General features: G+C 33.9%; 1 protein-coding gene across 1 annotated transcript in view; it reads right to left on the reverse strand.

Annotated features, from left to right (window-relative positions):
* The window catches only part of LRRIQ1 (leucine rich repeats and IQ motif containing 1), a 102,533-nt gene that overhangs the window by 67,340 nt on the left and 14,506 nt on the right, over window positions 1-20,687 (reverse strand). Inside the window, exons 11-17 of the mRNA XM_058805788.1 lie at window positions 20,384-20,577; window positions 19,343-19,470; window positions 13,173-13,246; window positions 12,788-12,881; window positions 9,926-10,102; window positions 2,600-3,076; window positions 492-630 (exon numbers count right to left, since the gene is read on the reverse strand). Coding sequence (XP_058661771.1) covers window positions 492-630; window positions 2,600-3,076; window positions 9,926-10,102; window positions 12,788-12,881; window positions 13,173-13,246; window positions 19,343-19,470; window positions 20,384-20,577 — 1,283 coding nt within the window. The remainder of the gene's footprint in view (window positions 1-491; window positions 631-2,599; window positions 3,077-9,925; window positions 10,103-12,787; window positions 12,882-13,172; window positions 13,247-19,342; window positions 19,471-20,383; window positions 20,578-20,687) is intronic.

Genomic DNA, 20,687 nt, shown 5'->3' on the forward strand with positions numbered 1-20,687 from the left:
TGCTCCCAAGGACAATATGGATAAAGCAATCCTGGGTTTTGGAGTTGGGAAGAGAAGGAAAGAAATGGATAGGTAGGATAGAAGAGACAGGAAGATTATTTAGTCACATAGATAACAGACACAACACGGGTCACACAGCATCCATCAGTTTCATAGCATACACAAGCCCCAGTAAGAACATGGGCACTGTATCTCTTAAGCATAATATTAAGAATTATATCAAGTAAAAATAATTCAGGGAAATATTTGGTGAAAAAATGGAAAATATTTTTCTATAAAGGGAAAATATGTTTCTATAAAGCTTTTTGTCAAGAAGTATCTGTTTTAGAAACGCCAAGGTTATGCTGCTTAAATAAAGCAAAAATATTTAATTATGAAACTTAATAAGATAACAAGCAAGAACAGACAGAAGCTGAAAATGACACAAAACTAGAAAGATTTTTTTTTTGTTATTATTAAACTTAAAAAATAAGAAAATACCATAAACCAACCTGAATTACTGTGGCAGCTTCATGTTTCTGTCTCAAAGCTTCTACAAACTGATGATTCTCTGTTTTATTGCAGTCATTTTTCCTCTGAGCATGGTATTGCTGCCAAAAGGACTGGATCGAGGATGCTTCCATACGTAGGCTCATGGAGAAATAAATACATTTATGACTCATATAGCCTCACCAATACAACTGGATTATCATATCTGCCAAACTTCAACCATAAAACATAGCATTGTGCTTTGAGACAAATGAAAAGTTGTGCTACTAAACAAGAAATTACAATCAAGATGTGATATATATGCTTGCTGGAGGATATTCACATCACATAACTTCTGAATCCAATTATCTAAGGACTAATCTCCACTGGGCTCTATTCCATGAGCAATCACAATAGAGGAAGAGTCGTCAAAGGAAGAATTAGGAGCAAAAGTGGTGTGACAATGACTGAATAAAATATTGGAGAGGTCTCTTTATTTCCACTGAACATACCAAAAAAAAAGAAAATCCCAAAAAAAAAAAACCCCAAACCAAGCAAAAAAACTCAAAAAACAAACACCAAGAATGAAAGAGGAATAAATACTGAAAACTGAATGACGCAGGTATTTTCAATGGAGCAGACAGGAAAAACAGAGAAAGTACAATTTCATCTTTTGCCTGCTTTTACCCATTAAGACTTGTGACCACTGGTTATATGTGTAAATTTTCTAATTTGCTCATTTTTTAACAAGAACTAAGTACAGACTATTTAGATCTGTTCAGTGATTCCAATTTCTAAATGTATGTTCCTCTAATTCATACCATTGGAGAAAAAGTATAATGTCAGCTCTGCATTATGACTTTACTATCTTTACTATCTTGGAATTCTTTTCTCCACAAAATACGCATTTCAATTGGATAGTGTATTAAAGAAAAGACATCTAAATTTCCAATCTTTACATAATTCCTTTCCCTGTGTAGTGCATCTATTTAAATAGAGGACTACTAGTTAGGAAAAAAAAAATCATCATGCTTCAGAGGTCAAGACAAATACAAAAAATGGTTTGCATTCTGTTTTGAAGAGAACTCTCCAAAAGCCACTTATGGAATTTATTCAAAATGTTAACAGAAAAACTAAATGAACTATTTAAAAAAATTTTTGAAGTATTCATATCATGTAATAGACTAATGTATTCTTGCTTTCAGCTTGCTGAGAGGTGATAATGAATTGCATAGTCTTCCTTAATCATAAATTTTATGACAAATTATTAGTGTCTTAAGTACTTACTAAGCAGTTTCCTATTTACCATAAGCCTAAACAGCTCAAAGAAGCACACCTGCCACGCTTGCTTTTCATACTGTTCTCAAGATACCTGCTTTTGAAACTGAATTCTTATGAAATTTTAACTCAATTCTTGAAGATTTCTTGCAAAAAACCAGCTTCTGTTTCCCTTGTCTGTACATCCAGAACAACACAAATCAGCAGCAAACACATTCCAAAGAGGTAAAAAACCAGCCTGTTTCATGCAGGAGAAAATCTAGGGACACATAACAAGTTCAACTGGCCTCTCACCCCTGCCTCTACTTTTAATAAGCAGGTTAAGGCATGTTGGAGAAGTACCAAAATCAGGGCAGGCCATTAGCTCTTCAGTCATCACAACAGCAGAAGACTGGCCAAAATCAAGGGATTAGGATGGTAGATTTAAGCAATTTTTCTTCTTGCCTTCTAAATGGTACTGACTGTAAAGTTTACACAAATTAATCTGGAATGTCTAATGAATAATTTTGGCAAAAAACCTTACACTAGTTTCTACTTAATCTCCTCCAAAGTTTCTGCAAAACATTTGTCATTTGCATTCCTAACTCTGTATGTGTCATTGAACTGGTTTCTTAACGTTATTTAAGGTACATAAATATCTATATCCTAACATACCAACTGGGAGAACGCCACAAAGGATTCTTAATTGTTAATATGGAAATCTAGTGTGCAACACGTGACTATAACTCTTTATTGCCTAATAAGCTTAAAAATATTACCTTACAAGTTCTGTGTCTCTGTTTTAAACAAAAAATCCTCACTTCTATTGTCTATCTACATAATCAATTTGAAAGCAACCTGACATCTGTCTTACCTCTCTGTACCATTCCCAAAGTGCTGGAGATTTCTTCCCATATCACTTGCTGCTATCACTGACTGTTGCAATGTGAGTTGGTCTGACATGTTATTGTTGCCTTTGCTCTCCCCACTATAATTAATACAAGATTCAGTGCTCTTCTGCTTCACTCTCTGATCTCCTCTATTTTCCTTCTGATGCGCAGGTATGGAGGAGTTAATGAATGTGGCCTGAATATCACCAGTAGTATTCAATCTTTTGGAAGGATCCAACAAGACCTGCTTATTTTCTGTCACACCCATGATAAAGAGGTTGTTCTCCTCTAGGCAGCCAGTGGATGTTTGCTTTAAATGATTTTCAAGTGCTTCTGGTCTATCTTTGTCATTAATGTTTAGTTCACCATACTCATGTACATATCGATGTTTAATACTAAGCTTCATTAACTGATTGAAATACCAGCATTGTTCCAGCACAGAATCAACAGAAGAAGTAATTCTGAAAAAAAAAAAAAAAAAAAAAAAAAAAATTTTACATGTCTGTTAGAATGCTTTAAAAAAACCCCCTTCTACTATTTCTAAAATAGCTTGTATTTTCAAGTATTCTTACATGTTTCCATACTCTTACAGCAAATAGCAATTACTGCACTTGGAAATGCAGTTCCAGTAATTACAAATCTTAACAGATTTTATCTTATTTTGGACATATTTAAACTATAATCACACATATTTCTTATTTTACTTAGAGTTTCCTAAAAGAGAAAGTGTTCAGTCTTTTTAAAATAGCCATTGCACCATGCATTTCACTATTAACTTTCTGTGTGGTTAGTGGGGTACTGTTTGAGCACGTGTAGCCCAAATTTTTGAAAGGTTTGAGGCAATTTTGCCTTAACAATCCACTCCTATCTGGCAACTATAAAAACTCATACAAAAATAAGAGTAATTTTAAAATTTAGATAAGAACTAAAGAAACAAACTCCAAACTTAGATTCAAACCAAGAAACTACAATGTCTAAAGAAAATTCAAGAAGACAAACTTTAAAGTACAGATCTTTTTATCAATATAAGGCAACGTGCTAGACTAAAGCAACAGTAATCTAAGAAGTCTGGCTCTCATTAGTTCTTTGTGCTACACTGTCTAAATGATGAGGATAAGTAAGAGCAAATATGAACTACTTGTTACAGATTCAGATGGCTGTCTGTACTTTGGATGGTGTTTGTTCATTTTATTAGGTAACAGGTAGTTTCAGGATCATGAAAACATTTTTCTTTAATAGTGTAGATAGATGCAGAGATCTGTAATCTGGTGTTAATTTCAGAAGAGTACAAAGTCAATTCTAGGATAGCAATCCAAGAGAAAAATAGAAATAAGATCAATTTTCTTGTTAGTCTGGAAAAATTAAGCCCTGAAATAAAAGAAATTTCCTTCCTGTTCATCATTATGGAAAGGTGAAATTTTTATAAAGTTCTGGGGACTTTTTGCTATTCTAATTATATCCTCAGTGAAGTTCAACTAAGAACATAAGTGAAGTCTTTAAGAACATAATCAATCAGACCCTATAAGAGTAAAAAGGATTCCAACTCTTCCACTGCTAGTGCAACTTCAGTGCTATTGGACAAAATCTGAAAGGGTAAATTGACCCACACAGCTTAGGCACACAACTCACTGTGTACACTTGATTGTCCACTACAAAATATTATTCCTACTCCTGTTAATTCCACACATACAAGTCTTAAAAATATTTAAACCAATCCATAAATTTGTTTAAGGATCTAACATGCTACCTAGTAAGAATAAAGATTACTTTAAAAGAAAATAGTCAAAGCATTAATTAAATTCTTTAGTTAAATATATTACAGTAGTTAAAGTATTTAAAAAAAAAAAGTCTGGTATAAGTTCATTACCAAATTTCTACCTAATATGGTGAGAAGACCAAAGAAAAAAAAAGGAAAAAAAGGAAAAATGGAAAAATCCATTCCCACCTGTTTTTCTTTTTCCTTTCATTGGCTTTATTTTGTTGGTTTATTTGTTTATAAAAATTAAAATATTGCAGGAAACCCTAGAATGTTTTATATATTGAGCAAAAAAAATTCCTCCAAAAACCGCATCCTGAGTATCCTTGTTCATTGTCAAAAAAAAAACCAGAAAGAAAGAAAAACAAACCACTCTAACAGTGAATCCTCTCCTTTGACAAGTATAGGGGTAGGGTCTCAAGCAGCTGTTTCATCCTTCCAGTGGCTATGAATATGTCAAGCAGAAATAGAGGGATGGAGGAAGTGAAAATTCAGGCAGGGAATGATTTTGTGGTCACCAGGGATCATGTGTTAGGTTTTTTTTACAGAGGCTGCTTTTTGGGCATTTTTTCCAAGCAGTGGGTGCAAAATACCATCTTGTCTCTGTGGGCATGTACCCTCTCCCACACCTTCCCTGGCAATCCACAACTATACTTCGGTTTTGCAGGATTTCTAGGCCACCCTCTGTACCAGTAGCTTTTCAGTTTAGCTTTTTCAGTCATATTGGTTCAAGTTTGAAGAAACTACAAAGGAAGCTGAAGTGGTGTCTCAGAGGCTGATGTGCAGTGAAGTGTTTTGGTGTGTTTGAGGTTCTCCTGCCAAGATAAAGCTCCAATGCACAGACACCAAAGGTCACGATGGGGCCTGAGCACCACCTTGGTGGCAGCCAGCTTGGTGGTTCCCTCAGTCAACAGGGATATATCAACATCCTATCAACACATTGCAACTCTCTCAGTGTCTCAACTGCACTGCACTCTTGTGACTAGAGAAGTGTTCCTGAAGATTGCTTATTCAAACCACTGAAAGGAAGCTGCTGTAATGGAAAATATGCAGGACTGGTTTACATCTTAATGGAAAAAAAAAGGAAAGAGAGGAAGACAAAGTAAAAAATATGACAACATTAAGACTTCAGATACCACAATATTTCCTTTTCAATTAATGTAAGTTCATTGTTTCCCTTTCAGACCTTTTTCACTGCTATTGGTCACACTTAACCTGGAATTGCTTCTTGGTTAAGATCTGACCAAGGTTTTAAGCATAATTTGTCATCCAGATAAAACAAGAAATGGAATTATCCTATGGAAGCATCAGGATCCATAGTGTCTGGCTGCTTAGTATGCAATGAAATACAGATAAATATGATAGCCTTGCAACAGCAAAATTTTTATGGCTTTCAGTTTTGACCAGCACATTCCTTCATGTTCAGTTGCTGCCAGGCTTTATTTTGATCATAACAAGTGAAAGTGATTTATGCCATATGCAACTTTTAGCATAACCACAAAGCATAACCACTGCTATTGCAGTGAGAGAAAGGGGCAATAAGCCAGAAGAGCAAGGGTTGAATCTTGCAGTTCTGTACAAATGTGCTAAACTAGCGGCCCTGATACTAAAGTCCAAGACATTATTTTCACAAAAAAAACCCATGAAGGGCAAAAAACTACTTGTAGCTATTTTTTTTACCAGATACCTCTCTATTTGTGCTAGCATTTTGCATGACTTTGAGGAAAGATAATAGCATTAGAATCAGATTTTAATTTATTTGGAAGTTTAAGTCAGGCATTTATTAAGGACTGTTACAACTTCAATTCTCATACCAGTTCATAAAGACTATCCTGGCTAACTTACACCAAAACCTGCTCAATTCCCAGGCTGTGTTTGGCAATGGAGGAGGACAGAAGGGAAAGAATAAGCCTCACTGGTTGCCCCTAGGATGCATAAGGATCCATGCACAGGCTGACTTAACAGGTACAGAAAAGGACAAATTATTTATGCTAAAGGCCTTCCAGTGAAGATTAAATCAGCCAAAACGTTGCTATTTATGAAATTTAAAGTGGTGGCAGAGGCTTGCTTGTAGAGCTAACACATATGTATAGAATTTTCTACTGCAATCACACCTGCACTGTCTGCCTGCTTATTCAAATAGTATAATTGCTCAGAGTGAGACAGTAAATCTGGAAAAGTCAGCAGAACAAATCTCTCAGAGGCAAAAATGACGGGCTTGGGAAAAAGAAGCCAGTTCTGAGCAGGAATGGCAGTTTTCTCCTGGCCCTTGTAGTTAATTCATAATTAATATTCTACCCCTTCTTATGCTAGTGTGTGCTAGTTAAAACCTTGCTTAATATCATGTTTTCCCCTACTGTGACTTTCAGAATTATAATACATGGAATATTCAAATAGTACATCTCAATTTATGTGAGCTTTTGTTTGCAATAGTGTGGGGTAAAATCTAATGTCTTCAGGGAAACTTCTACAAGCATCATTACTGATTTTCAACTGCAGTTTAACAAAGTCCCCTACGAACATGAAACAGGTCACTGTTGACAACACCATTTATGCAATTTCTGTAATTTTCACTGTAAAATACATACAGTATTTTTAAAGTTCAAGTTCCACTAGTCAGACAACTGCACATCTGATGGCCAAAAACAAATTGCTGCAGCAGAGTGATCATATTTTTGTACATGATTACTTATTACAAGTTGTCTAAAGGTTATGTGACGGAAAAAATATTGTGTAATAGAGAAATTAAATTTTAAAGTCAGTTTTATTCTTAAACATGGCAGCAACAGAGAGGTTTTGGGAAGAAACAGCACAGAGAATTAAACTGGGCAGCATTGGTGTATGAAACAGATTAGGGAAGCAAGCCATGATTACTTCTGGCAGCTTACATACTTGAGGTCGCACCTACACAGGCTCATAACTTAGCAAGATGTGAAACAGACAGAAGTTTGCTCTGTTGTTGGCCTGCTGTTTAGCAATGTCACATTAATTCAGTCAAAGTATTGCAATATGTACATATAATAGCTATGCTGCTACGGCTTATATACAAACAAGTTGTTTAGAGTTCCTTTTATGAGCTGCAGTTTGCAATGGTTTTCAAGTCATCCATAAATTTTACTTCAGTCAAAATAAAAAATAGATGGCTTTAACACACAAGAAATTAATTTTAAGACCAAATCTGATGCAAGATGCTTCAATCATGTCACATTTAGGGATTTACAAAATCACAAATGTATTCTCAAAAGCTTAAAAAACCCACAACCCTGCCTCCTCTGCATTCCCCGCCCTCCCTCCACCCAAACCGTACATTCAGGAAAGAAGAGATGTTTACATAATCACCTCTTTCCACTACTGTTCTTCTCAAACATCTGCAGCTTCTTTCAAACACTTCTCTTTGAAAATTTACATAGAATAATAGAAAAATTCTCAATTGAAGGAACCTCCAGTTCAGGTCTCTGGTTCAGTCTTCTACTTCAAAGCTGAGTTAGCTCACAAAGCAGACGAGGCTGCTCAGGTTTTCATCCAGTCAGGTCTTGGAAATCTCCAAGAACAAGACTGCACAACCATTCTGGGTAGCCTATTGCAATTCATCACTATCCCACCCTGAAAAGGCTTTTCCTTATGCCAAATTGTATTGTTTCTGGCTGGAATGAATTAATTCCTGTTACAGTTGCCCATATAATGCTGTTGTTTAGATTTGTGACCAAAACTGTATTGATAAAACACTGATGTTTTGCTGAACAGTGCTTGGACAGAGTCAATGCCTTCTTTCTTCCACTCAGCAAGCAGCCTGGGAGTTGGCAGAAGGCCTCCCTCCTTTGCCTCCTTCCTAGGTAAAGCACTATGCATTTGTCCCTGTTGAATTTAGAAGGTTCCTGGTGACCTGTCCTCCCACCTTGCCTGTGTCTGACTGCTAGCCCTGCCCTCAACAATTGCCTTTGAAGAGTTGTGGTCTGCAAGTACAGTAAGTGCACACTCCATCTCCTGCTCCCAGCCTTTGACAGAAGATGTTAGAAGTACAAGTCAGCTTCCACAAAGGAGTGTGAGCCACATACTATTCATAATTAATGGATGGTCTTAGCCTGACAACCCAACATGTTTCTTATTTTTCTTATGTTCATACATGTAGAATAAAAAAAATTAAATTTTAGGAATATCATTTTTCCCTCTCATTTTGTACCATTCTGCAGAAATGTATATGAAACTTAGGTCCTTAGATTTTACTACAGTTTGCTCACAAGTCATATCCTAATTATAAACTTTTTTTTTCTGCAAAAGGATAAGGATTAAATGTCTAAATATCAGACATGGAAGAATTTTCTCAGTCTCTCTCAGAAAAGGAGAGCTTTATTTTCTTTTATAAAAAAGGAAGGAGAGAACACCATTTCAGGATGGTAAATAGATTAGGAAATATCAGCTTCCCACCTACAAGCCCAAAGCCAAAAATCACACAAGTGGAGGAGACATATCTCAATGGTTTAATGGAGAAACATATGATTCTTAGGAACCACTTACACATTACATCTGTCATAGAAAAATGCACTATATAATTTCTCCCAACTAATTTCAATTTACTTCTTGATACAAACCTCTTTTCAAGTTAATCTGATTCTGAGCTATGAAGATTTTATTGCAGCTTAGTTAAAGCTGCACTAATACCACAATGTAATAAACTGCTAGCTAATAACAACATACCATGAATATACAGGCTTACATGCAAACACAAAATAGCCAGATTCTGAAAAAAAAGTGCATACTTTTCCTAAGCCACCAAAGTATGCAAGGCAAGGTTTAAAACAAAACAATGTAAAACAGCATGTGCTTCACCTGCTCTGGGCTAATGTTCAGTACCTGGCAGAATCAAGAAAACTACTTTTCCAAAAATTAAAACATAAGTTGGATATTCAAAGGACTATAAGGATTTTGTGAACCTTCTAGCAAATGAAAAGGAACTATGAAAGAAACAAACCATGCAATATTACCAAGTGCAGAAATGAGAAGTTTGAGATATTCAGATATTACAAAAAATTAAAACATTATTTATTAAATAAAAAATTATTAAAATAAAAATTATTTCTCAATAATTTCAAATAAATAATGTGAATAACATAAACATGGAAAAAAAATACAGAAATAAAAATACAGCATATTGTACCAACAGCCAAATTAGACTTGATTAAGTTAAATTTGGAAATCATGTAATATGATTATTCAGCTTTCAGGATTTAAGCTACAATTCCTGCATAGCACTGTACTATGTTGCATGTATGAATTCATTCAACTACTACTCACTGCAGGCTTTGATCCACCTGTTTTCTCAAATTTAGAGAAACAAAACTCAATATATATCATAATTTAATATCTGTCTAAAACAAATTTTGCTCTAAAGTCTAAAACAAATTTTGCTCTAAAGTCAATGATTCTAATCTCTTTCTTATCCCAATACATTTACTGGCAAAAAACCCTAAGTAAAATTCATACACCAACAAGAACTTCAGCAACAATACATAAAGAAATGTTTCTGAATGTAATTTATATTCACATAAATACGTACTCCAATACAGCAGCTTTTTTTTTCAGTTGAGTATTTTCTTCAATTTGAGCTTGACAAAGTCCCAGAAAAGCTCCCAATTCTGATGCTTTGACTTTTTCAGTTGTGGGTGAAGTATGATGGGTTAAGATTTCACCATCAAGCAACTGTAAACTAGGAAGGACCTCCAACATGGAAGACCTTAGGAAAAAAAATATTAATTAGATTTTTGAAAAAATCCTTATGCTAAAACACCCATTTTGTTGATAAAAATCATATAACAAATACAGAACATGAAGACAGTCCTCTAAATGCTTGCATGTATTTGTCCTTATTTCATATGTTAACATATTAACTAAGAATTTATACTTAAATTAAAGAATAATATAAAGAATAAAACACAGAATATAGTAAGACTTCTTAATACTTCATTGGTATAATGAACACTGCTGAAATACTAATACTGACACCAAGAAGGTCAATGGCACCAATCTCAAATCACTAGAGCTAAAATTTTACCTACACAAACCTTAATGGGAAAATCTGACACATTTGTGTATAGGGACCTGTAATTCATTTGATTGGTTGGCAACACAGCAAATTAAATCATAGAATAAAGATAGAGTCTGATTTTGTTGACACATCACAGAGCTTAAATTTTAAAACTGCACAAAATACTAAACCTTACTAATTCTACTCCCTTTATCATTCACATATACATATACTGACATGCTATTTGGTACTGACAGGAAAAAAAAACAAGTGTATTTGGGTCAGGGAAAGGAATGAGAGCAAAGATGAAATTTCCTTGCTATAAAAATGACAGCTGTGGCCACTGATGTAACAAAAAATACATATGAGAAACTTAAATATTAAAAATGTATCATCAGTGAGGTTTTGTTTATGTTACCAAGAGATGTAAACTGGTACTGCAATCTTGTTCCACATATTTCTTGTACCAAACCAAAGCTGTTGAAAGTTTGAAGACTGTAAAATTATATCAACACTCAATATTTTCCTTAACTCAGTTTTAAGTAACACGAACTCTTGAAAGAATACTAATTGTAGGCTGTAAATCCCCCTATTACTGAAAAAGATAGTATTGTTTTCAAAACTTTGGAACTCCCTGACTATTCCCTGTGAAGGTAAAGGATTACTACTGAGCTGAGACAACATACACTAAGTTTAAAATCACAGAAAATCTAAGTTTAAAAACAGAGAAAGTTATAATATTCCAAATAACAGAATATCAGTTTTTGCTAATAGAAAACTTTCCTTCTCTACTGCCCATTAATGAAGGCTTAGACCATCTCAAGTACGTCTGAAATAAAATTATGGAATTAGATCAACAGTTGCTGAATATAGAGAGAAATTACCAAAGCTGATGTTGAATAGCAATACACCAAAACAGTGACATATCAAAGTTCATCAGTGAAGGAAGCTTTGTCTCTTAGAGCTGCGGGATCTCAACACTCATTTTTCCATCTGGGTTTCTCCTGGTGAAGGGCTGAGTCAATATTTCATTTAGTGAAAACTTCCTGGTGAATATTCTGTCACTTAAGAGGCTCTATTAATCATTACAGCATTGAAACATATTCCCCTGGGAGTGCTCAGACTGATCTCAGCGTTTAATTTTCAGAAAGAGATTTCTTACTACTTCACTTTTGTTGGTGTTATCACTGGCTGGACATGAAAGTTTGAAAGCGATTGGGAAATTTTACAACTAATTCCTTTGTTGGTATCAAGGGGTTATGTAAAGTTCACTGGAACATATTGTCTGAAGTTACAGTCAATGCTGTATTCAGCAAATCCATATTTCATAGTATCCCCTACTTTAAATCCTTTAGACAAATTAATCTCTTGTCTAATCATAAAAGGTCTTTGGTTTAAGCAACCAAAAGTGTCAGTTCTCATAGCTAAATTGAAATTCAGAGAGCTTTTCCCTCTAGGTTACAAGTGAAATAACACTTAGTTTTGAAAGAGTGGGAATTCAAACAATAGAAATGGAAATTTAAAACATTGTCACAGTCACAGAATTTTATGAATGAAATTACTGGCAGGAACCATAGGGTGCAAATAAGTCTGTTCATTAAAAAATTAAACAAACCAACCAAGATGTACTTGCACAGCTATCTTTTAAAGCACTCAAACACTTCTAACTAAAAGTTTGAAATAGTTGAGTTTTTTCTTTTAATTAGTAATCCTAAATTTGTACAAAAATCTTCAAATGGAATATGTGAATGTAAGGGTGGTTTTGGTTTTTTAGGTTTTAGTGTGGCCAGCAGGACCAGGGCAGTGATCATGCCCCTGTACTTGGCACTAGTGAGGACACACCTCAAGTACTATGTCTAATACGCAAAAAAAAATATACAAAAAACCTATTAATTTGCAATTTTACTCCTATGGCTTACGAAGCTACATAACTACTCATTTCAGGAATCATGGCAAATGCATATCATTTTGTATGTCAGGTTTCCTTTCCACCTTACTCATTTTTATACAGAGACATATCAGAGTCTCTAGGACTAGCTCTTTAACTTTTTGGATCATGATTCCAGGCAATACTGAAGAGCAAATGACAGCATTACTTTTACATCTCTTTCATAATTATAAGGGCTATACATTTTTTGATGTAGAGATAAGGAATTTGGAGAAGCATAAAAAAGGTGAATTTTCAACTACTAATGAAAAATCAAACACTCATCCTGACTTTTTCTTCTAACAGACACTACTCCTTCACTAGCTATGTGCAATGTGAACCTGTCACAGCATTGAGACTCTTCACACAATATGTGGGAGTGCTTCTACTATTTAACTAAGGTACATACAACTATCTGTTGTCTGATTTTGATTTTTTGATTTAGCAAATTAAAGTATTTTTCTTACCTCCAGTTCTTTTCTTGGAGAAGAGGATTCCCACTCAATGACAACTCCTTTAGTTTATTGCAGCCACTAAACCATGTATGGACATCTCTAAGATCTGTAGTATAGCAGAAAGAAACCAAAATATGTCTGAATGAAGAATCATCTTATTTCCCATAAATTCTTACATGAATGTAAAATGTACCAACATCATGCAGTCCTAAAAGCAAGACTGCTATCTATACAGTATAGTTTTAATTATTATCTATAACATTCATGTTTGGAAAATATTTGTATATTTTACACATAAATGTGTCTTATAAATACATAGGACAGTCACATTAAAATCAGTTTATAATTCAACTAAGTTTTTATTTGATTTGGTTTCTTTTTTTTTAAGACAACTCACCCGACAAGCAGTTATTTTTGATATCTAGCTTTTCCAAAAATACAAATGAATTTAAAGGCACAAGGTCAGTTAATCTAAGAACAAAACAGAAAAGATATTTTAAAAATTTAATTTAAACAGCAGTTCATAAACAGAAAGGCACCAGAATCTTTTGCAGGTATGATAAATTACTTATTTATGTAAGAAAATGCCCATTTATCTATCCAGGGTGCTGGGACTAACTACTGAAATTTTAACCCGAAAATATTTCTTAGTTTTCTCAGCACCTCAGTTTTTAATACTTTCTCATAAATGGTTTTTTCATCTGATAAATATTTCATTCTGTTCCCTGCATTTAGTGCTGAATATCTGAAGTCTTATAAAATTTACACAAGTCAGCTGGCTTATCTTTAGGCACTGTAACTAGAATGGTACTAATAGAAGGTCCTGATTCTGGAGAAAAAAAAAAAAAGCTTGGCTTCTTTCCTCATTGCTCATTGCTCAAACTCCTTATCAGGTTGTTTCTCTCCTCCAGTCAGCACATTTCTTCTTAGATCCTAAAACTAGCATAACTGTTGCTATGGATGTCTTTTTCAACAGGTCAAGGCTGCACTATCCTGTAATATATTTTTAGTGCTTCCTCCGTCTTACTACTTGTCAGATTGTGTCAAATAGGTGCTGATTACTGAGACAGTTATGGAATTGGTTATGGAATTGCTCTTCTTGTATTATCAGAGCTTCTCTTGAGCAATAATGCAGCCAAGCAGTACTGCAGGTTGCAGACTGCAGTTCTACAGACAAGACAAAATTCTTGTTTGCAGTATTGAAGAGTAAAGAAATTGATCTGACATTCATCTATACGAAGGGATTGGGACTGTAAGATGTGTGCTATAGCTACCACTAAAGGATTAAGGCTCAGTGCTATTTCTTTGCTTACAAACTTCCACTGATGCAAGAATAAATGTTGTATGGTTTGTTCAGCTGCCAGGCTATTGCCAAATATTAACTTTCAGATAAAAGTTTATCTTAGTTTACATTGAATACGAAAGAGGCAGGAAAAGGTAAAAATCAAGATGCAAAGAATACCAGTTATCAACTACAACTAGAATGCTTAAGCACATGGTACACCAGCTATACATTTTTTAAAGAAATACATGTTTAGGTGACATGTTTCATCCCTGTAGTGGCAAGGCCCTAGCATAACAGGAGAATGGTAACAGAAATGGCACTGTATGTGGTCAGATTTTGACTGCCAATTTTAACTGAAAGTAGTATTTTCTGAGAGTGTAGTGCCTTTAAAAGGTATAAATCAGAATGTTTTTTTTAAAATATGACCCTACAAAAAATGAAATGTACTCAAAATTACTGAGGGACAAAAATGTGTCTTTGTTGCTGAAAGGTATAACTACACTGTGTTTCCAGCACAGGCTTTACAACTGAAAGGCAGAGCTGAATTTTACTCTAGTGCACTAATTATTAACTAAATGTTGTTTATAGATTATTTAATCTCATTGAAAATACAACCAAATTTAAAACGGAAAAAAAAAACTAGTTTCCACATTCAGTTGAGAAGTATTTTTATACGACAGCATAACATTTTAAGAGTAAATTCAGAGAAACAGATGCAACAGATGCAAAGACAACTCACTGTACTTCCATTTATTTCTCAAACTACATTGTAAAGTTGTCCTGGTTCTAACCCTACTTAGGTCTATTTCCTTCATGGTATGGGAGCTTTCCATGGAATCAAACAAGAATTACAAGTATTGACTCTATAAAGTATGAAGCCTTATAAGTAGATCTGTATATACAGTAATACAATTTTCAGCACTTTAGTTTCTCATCATATTACATAAGTACATTTATATATGTATAAGTATACTTAAGTATATTTAATATTCGTAGCAAATATAATCATAGATGTTACTGGCTAATAGTATGGCTGCAAAAACCGAAAATTCATGAATAGTCATAGATTAATATATTCAGAAAACAAACGCATAAGGGACAAAAGATAATGCAGGGTTTTTATTTATAATGAGTTCTCTGGATCTTTTTCAGCATACGCTGTGGTGAATTAGAAATTGTCTACTGGACTGTCCTTGCCTGCCGTTGGCATTATGAGAGTTAAAACATTTCTCCGTCATTCTATAGCTTTCCCTTTACCGACATTCTTTGTTAATTTTTTTCCTAAGAAAATTCAAACCAGAAAGACAAAGGACATTACTGAAAACTTAATACTACTTGACCTTGTCACATTAGCCCTGGGCATAAGAGAGATATAAATTACAAAGAAGACACAAAAGTAAAAGATATTCACAAAAAAGCAAGCTATAGCTTCCTTTTTCTGTTCCCATTTAAGGCACTAGCAGAACAGTCAGAGATAGAGTTTATGTAGTTTATGTGGCTATATCAGAAAACAAGGTTTAAGAATAGTTGCAAGAATGCATCACAGAAAATAAAGATTGTATTTCTGAACATGAATAGCAGTTACTACTCAAGATGGTCTAAATCCTGCTGTGCAACTGCTTTTCCCCAGAAAAATTAACATTGATGTTAATAAGCGGTTAGCAGGAAGCAAGGCAAAATAACTAAAATAAATTTATCATAATCTAGATCTTTAGGTAAAGACCAGATTGGTTTTTCATTCCTTAAAATAAAGGCAGTTCAGTTTGCAATAATCACCATATTTATAAGCAGCAAATATACAGAATATAGGAAATCTGTCAGGTAGCCACTTAGCTTCTTGAATACTCTAGCAGACAGTACTTCAATACATTATCCATGATGCCACATACTTAAACTTTTCACCAGCAAAGAATTACTGAAAATTATTTTAAAAAATCTAGTGTGGTAAGGATAGGATGGAGAAAACAACTATATACCGGTATAGCTTTTTTCATGAATGACTTATTTCAACATCCAATGACATTTAGATTAGTTATGATAATTCTGGAAAAGTGGACAAATTTTCAAAACAAGGAACTTGCAAAGAACTTATATCTGAGAAATTCAGTTAAAAACACAGATACCATATATATTTAAAATTGAGAGAACAATGCATCCTAAGAAAGAACTAACGTTCTAGCATTTCTAATATAAGCTTTTTAGGAATAATATGCATCTAGCTGCAAAAACATGGGCGCAACATGCTCACAACAAATTTGATTTGGGCCAAAACATTTTCCCAAAATAAAAAGGAACTTTTGCAGATGACTGCATTTTTGTAAATATTAAATTTTTATCTATCTCCCTTAGGTTATCTTAGTGAAAAGCAAGTGATAGCAAAAAAAAAAAAGAATTTTGTCTTATTAATACTACATTAAACTAGAAATGTTAAGAGGGATTTTTTTCTATTTTTGTCTATAAGCTGAACAAAAATGGTACCAGAACAGCATGTTTAGCGTCGCACTGTAAAGCTTTTAAATGAAAAAGACATTAACTAGTGGGTTGCATAATTAAATGGGATTCCATGTAAATATAAATGCCACATGCACTCTGAACACATATTAAAAATTTATTAATTTTACACAAGGAAAAGGCTGTTTTCTCCTGTACCGAAGTCTTTATCCACAACAGAAGAAAACTTAAACTAAATTGACAGTTGTGTCCTTAGCTGCTATAAAATAGAGCATGGATCTTCATGGTCCCAGCTCTGCAGAAACCAAGTCAAGAGGATATTCATCATTGTCTTTGGTCAATTGTGCATTGATCAAGAATATGGTTTGTATATAAAAGCCACAATAAAACACTCAATAAAAGCAGCAGTGGTGAAATAGCTGTCTTTTTTCTATTTGACGGAGTTAGCCATTACCTGTTTTAGTTTCTTGTTGGACTGTAAGTTTAAAACAATTTAAACCAAATAATTTTTGGAGTTTTACCTTTGACAATTCCTGGTTTATGATGCAGACAAAGCATCTCGGGAATAAAAATGTCCTGTAAATTAGTGTAAGAATTTTCTGTTCACAGTATTTCACTTTCAGAAAGAATACAGATTCATAGCATTATCATTATATTGGCTTCCTGCAATCAGTAAAGAGGAAGTGGCACTCAGTGCACACTTGGAAAAAATTCACAAAATTGCACTGGCTGTAGGATAAAAGTAAAGAAACAGCTTTTCTTTCAACAGCTTACTCCATTACATTCGCTGTTTCTATAGAACATCAAGTTACTTATGCTATAGCACACACATATGGAGCTGCTTATAAGTGTACATAAAGTGAGTGTAACAGAGCAGGCTACTGAAATGCCAGGAATTTTGAGGCTTTTAATATGGATTTAAGGCTATCTTGTCCTGTTTGTCACAAAGATTTTACATAAGCTATAGATAGATCAGGGAAAGAAGGGGAATTGTTTGAGGCCAAGATGTATACTTATTTTCAGCACATCCAGTCTGTTGATGCAAAAATATGTCCTGTCTCACAGCTGAGCAAAAGGAACTCAGCAGATCAAACACTGCATCTCTGCTTGGCTACGGGAAAACCAGAGCAAGCACACTACAATGGATTTAAAAACCTCTAAGATGATGGGATAGGCAAATGACTTAAGGTAATCTACATGGTCAGTCCAGCACAACCTAAAGCCAGAGGCTGCATTTGAGCTATCCCTGAAACTGTGCTTGCAAGACCCTAGCAAGCACGTGAGAACTTCAAGGAGTTTTGCAAACACTTTATTACACACAGGATAGCTACACTGGAGGAAGAAGAGGAAACTACAATATAGAGCCACATTATCCACAAAGAAGCTAAACAGGACAAGGAAAAAAGATAGCAAAAAACAAGAATTAAGTCAAGCAGCGTGACTCAAAACCTAATGCTTATCATATAATGCTCTTGCTTAATCACAGGCAGGAAGCACTTTCTCCAAACTCTAGAAGAATTAATAAGGGAACAAAAGTCCCAAACCCGAGAAGCCTGATAAGGAGCTTGAAGATTAGATTCTGTAGATATTTTATTTACATCCAAGAGTCTCAATGAATAGTACTTCACTAGAGATGTTATGAAAACAATCTGAAAAGTTATATAAAAATATAGGTTGTATATACTTAAATAATATTCAATTTCCATGAAGGACATTGCTTATAATAACAAGACTCAGTCCTATACATCCTTTTTCCCACAGGCTCCCAGACACAATTGGCTGTGCTGAACTAAATGTTACATAGGATGCAACATTTCTGTTCAGATGTAGACACCTACACATGAAGTGGTCATTTTGATTTTTTTAACAGTCAATGAAGATGAACAGGCACTTTTAGGCTATGATTAGTCTCAAAGCAAACAGCTAAAAATGGCAGATGAATCACCCTTTAAAAACATCTATTCACTAACAGGAGAGTGAAGTAAAGAGTTGAGAGTGTATTTCTATAAATGGTATGTAGCATTCTGTTTGTTAAGCTGAGATCAGCCTTATCCAGAACAAAATTATCACAGTATAGAAAAAAATGGATATTATTTAAAAATTAATTTTCCTATTAACATATTGCAAACTGTAATAAATCTTGTGTATCTTTTTTAGCAGAATTTAAATAGAGAAAAAGTGGGGGTGGGGAAAATAAGATTTTAAATCCAGGATATCTGGTTATTCAACTTCTAAAGATGAATAGATTATCTTAGAAAACAAACAAAAACTAATTACAGAGTACTTGAGGGCATGAACCAGTTTTATGCTGCTTGTCTTGATTCTTCTTTATTTTATACCTTTTAAGCAGAACCATAAGAGTGAAAAATTAAAGCAAATATACTTGTTTTGGAGGGTATTAACATATGTATGTAAAATAAAAAACATTTTTATTTGGCCTTTTTAACTCTAGTACTTGCCCTTAACTTAGCCTTCAAAGTCTGTTTTGAATAATCTAGCTGTGAAATATGAAGTTTGACAGACATACTCTAGCAACAATTGCTAAAGAAAGAAAGAAACCCACCATGGTTTTAATAATGCCACAATGCTCAAGAATTATTTTCACATAATATCCAAGAGAAAAAAAATTACATAGTTAATGCTGTTTCAAATTTTTTTAGATAGAGGTAGCCAATGTAATTACATGCCAACCACATATTTTTATTTTTAAAGAATATCCCAAAAAGATGGTGAAATTTCACCCATACTGAGAATTATACTTTTCAGACAAGTGTGATGTTAGTAAATTCCTCTGGATCAGTCCTGTAAGTGGAAGAATGTTTCTCACCTACCTATTTTGAGACAGCAAAAGAATCTGCAATAGAGGCAACCAATACAAAGAAAGCATTCTCATAGAAGAAATGCTATTGTCATCCAAATATAGTTCTCTTAAGAGAACATGATTTTCCAGTCTTGGAACCTAAATAGAAATGAGATGGTTATTTAAGACTAGTATAAATTAGAGAAACAACAATGGAATGCTTACCAGATGCTTTTCATAAATCATTACTAAATACAAGAAAAACTGACATTTTGGATATATGAGTCATTTCCTTATTATGTATGTACCAGTTGCCACACATAATCTCTATATATCAGGTGGCAAATACTTTTTAATGTCTTCTATCACACCTGAACAGTTAATATAAATAATTAAAGAAGAAAAAGAAATTCAAGAGCCCAAGAGTCACAACCTTACTATTTTATTAATTTTATTTATTTATTTAGTTATTTGCTGCTTATTGACAATGCTTTTCATCTCTTGAATTCATAGGAGAATAACTGTGAGTAAATATGATGAAGCATATGTTTAGCAAACAACTTTGCTATTTTAAATACTGCAGCACAAATTTCAAGTTTTGGAGAATCAACATACATTAAATAAGTATGATTATCATCAGGGTGATAATAATATTATCATTATATACAAGTAAGAGTAAGGAGCAATTACTTATATGTAATGACAATTATATCATTATTACCGGCCTGATATAATTATCTTCCTATTATAACAAGACCTATAAGAAATAATAATATTTTCTTACATTATAAACACAATCAGAACCATAACTAGAAAAAAAACAAATGCTATAAATGATGGAGGAACCATAATCACTGAGAGTCCAATGTTTCAAGGATTTGGGAGTAAGAAAACAATTAACTGCTAGTCATTTGTATCTTTGAAAAATCACCCTCTGATAAGGAGAAAAAAAATCTTACCTAGGAGCATGAAATATCCCACACCAATCAAAGAGCACCCACTCAGAAATGCTGAAGAATATGACTGTTAGCAAAGACATATGCACAACAGCCACTAAATTCAAAGCTTTTACCTCCTGGAGATTATTGCCTTGCAACTTCAGAACTTGAAGTAGGCCACAATTCTCAATGCCTTCAACTTGTGCAAGGTAATTGTAAGAGCAGTCTAAGTGAATGAGAGTAGGTGCCTCACAAAGACCTTTTGTGCTGATCAACTGATTATGGTCCACAATTAATTGTTGAAGATTTTTCAGTGACTCCAGACCACCTGAAAATTCAAGATTTAAGACATGATGAAATAAAAATCTTTTGTCGTTCAAGTATTAAGAAAACTGTGAATTTTCTGTACATTCTCTGACATAATAATTAATATTACTT

Source organism: Ammospiza caudacuta, chromosome 5, assembly GCF_027887145.1.
Source record: "Ammospiza caudacuta isolate bAmmCau1 chromosome 5, bAmmCau1.pri, whole genome shotgun sequence".
NCBI lineage: Eukaryota > Metazoa > Chordata > Aves > Passeriformes > Passerellidae > Ammospiza > Ammospiza caudacuta.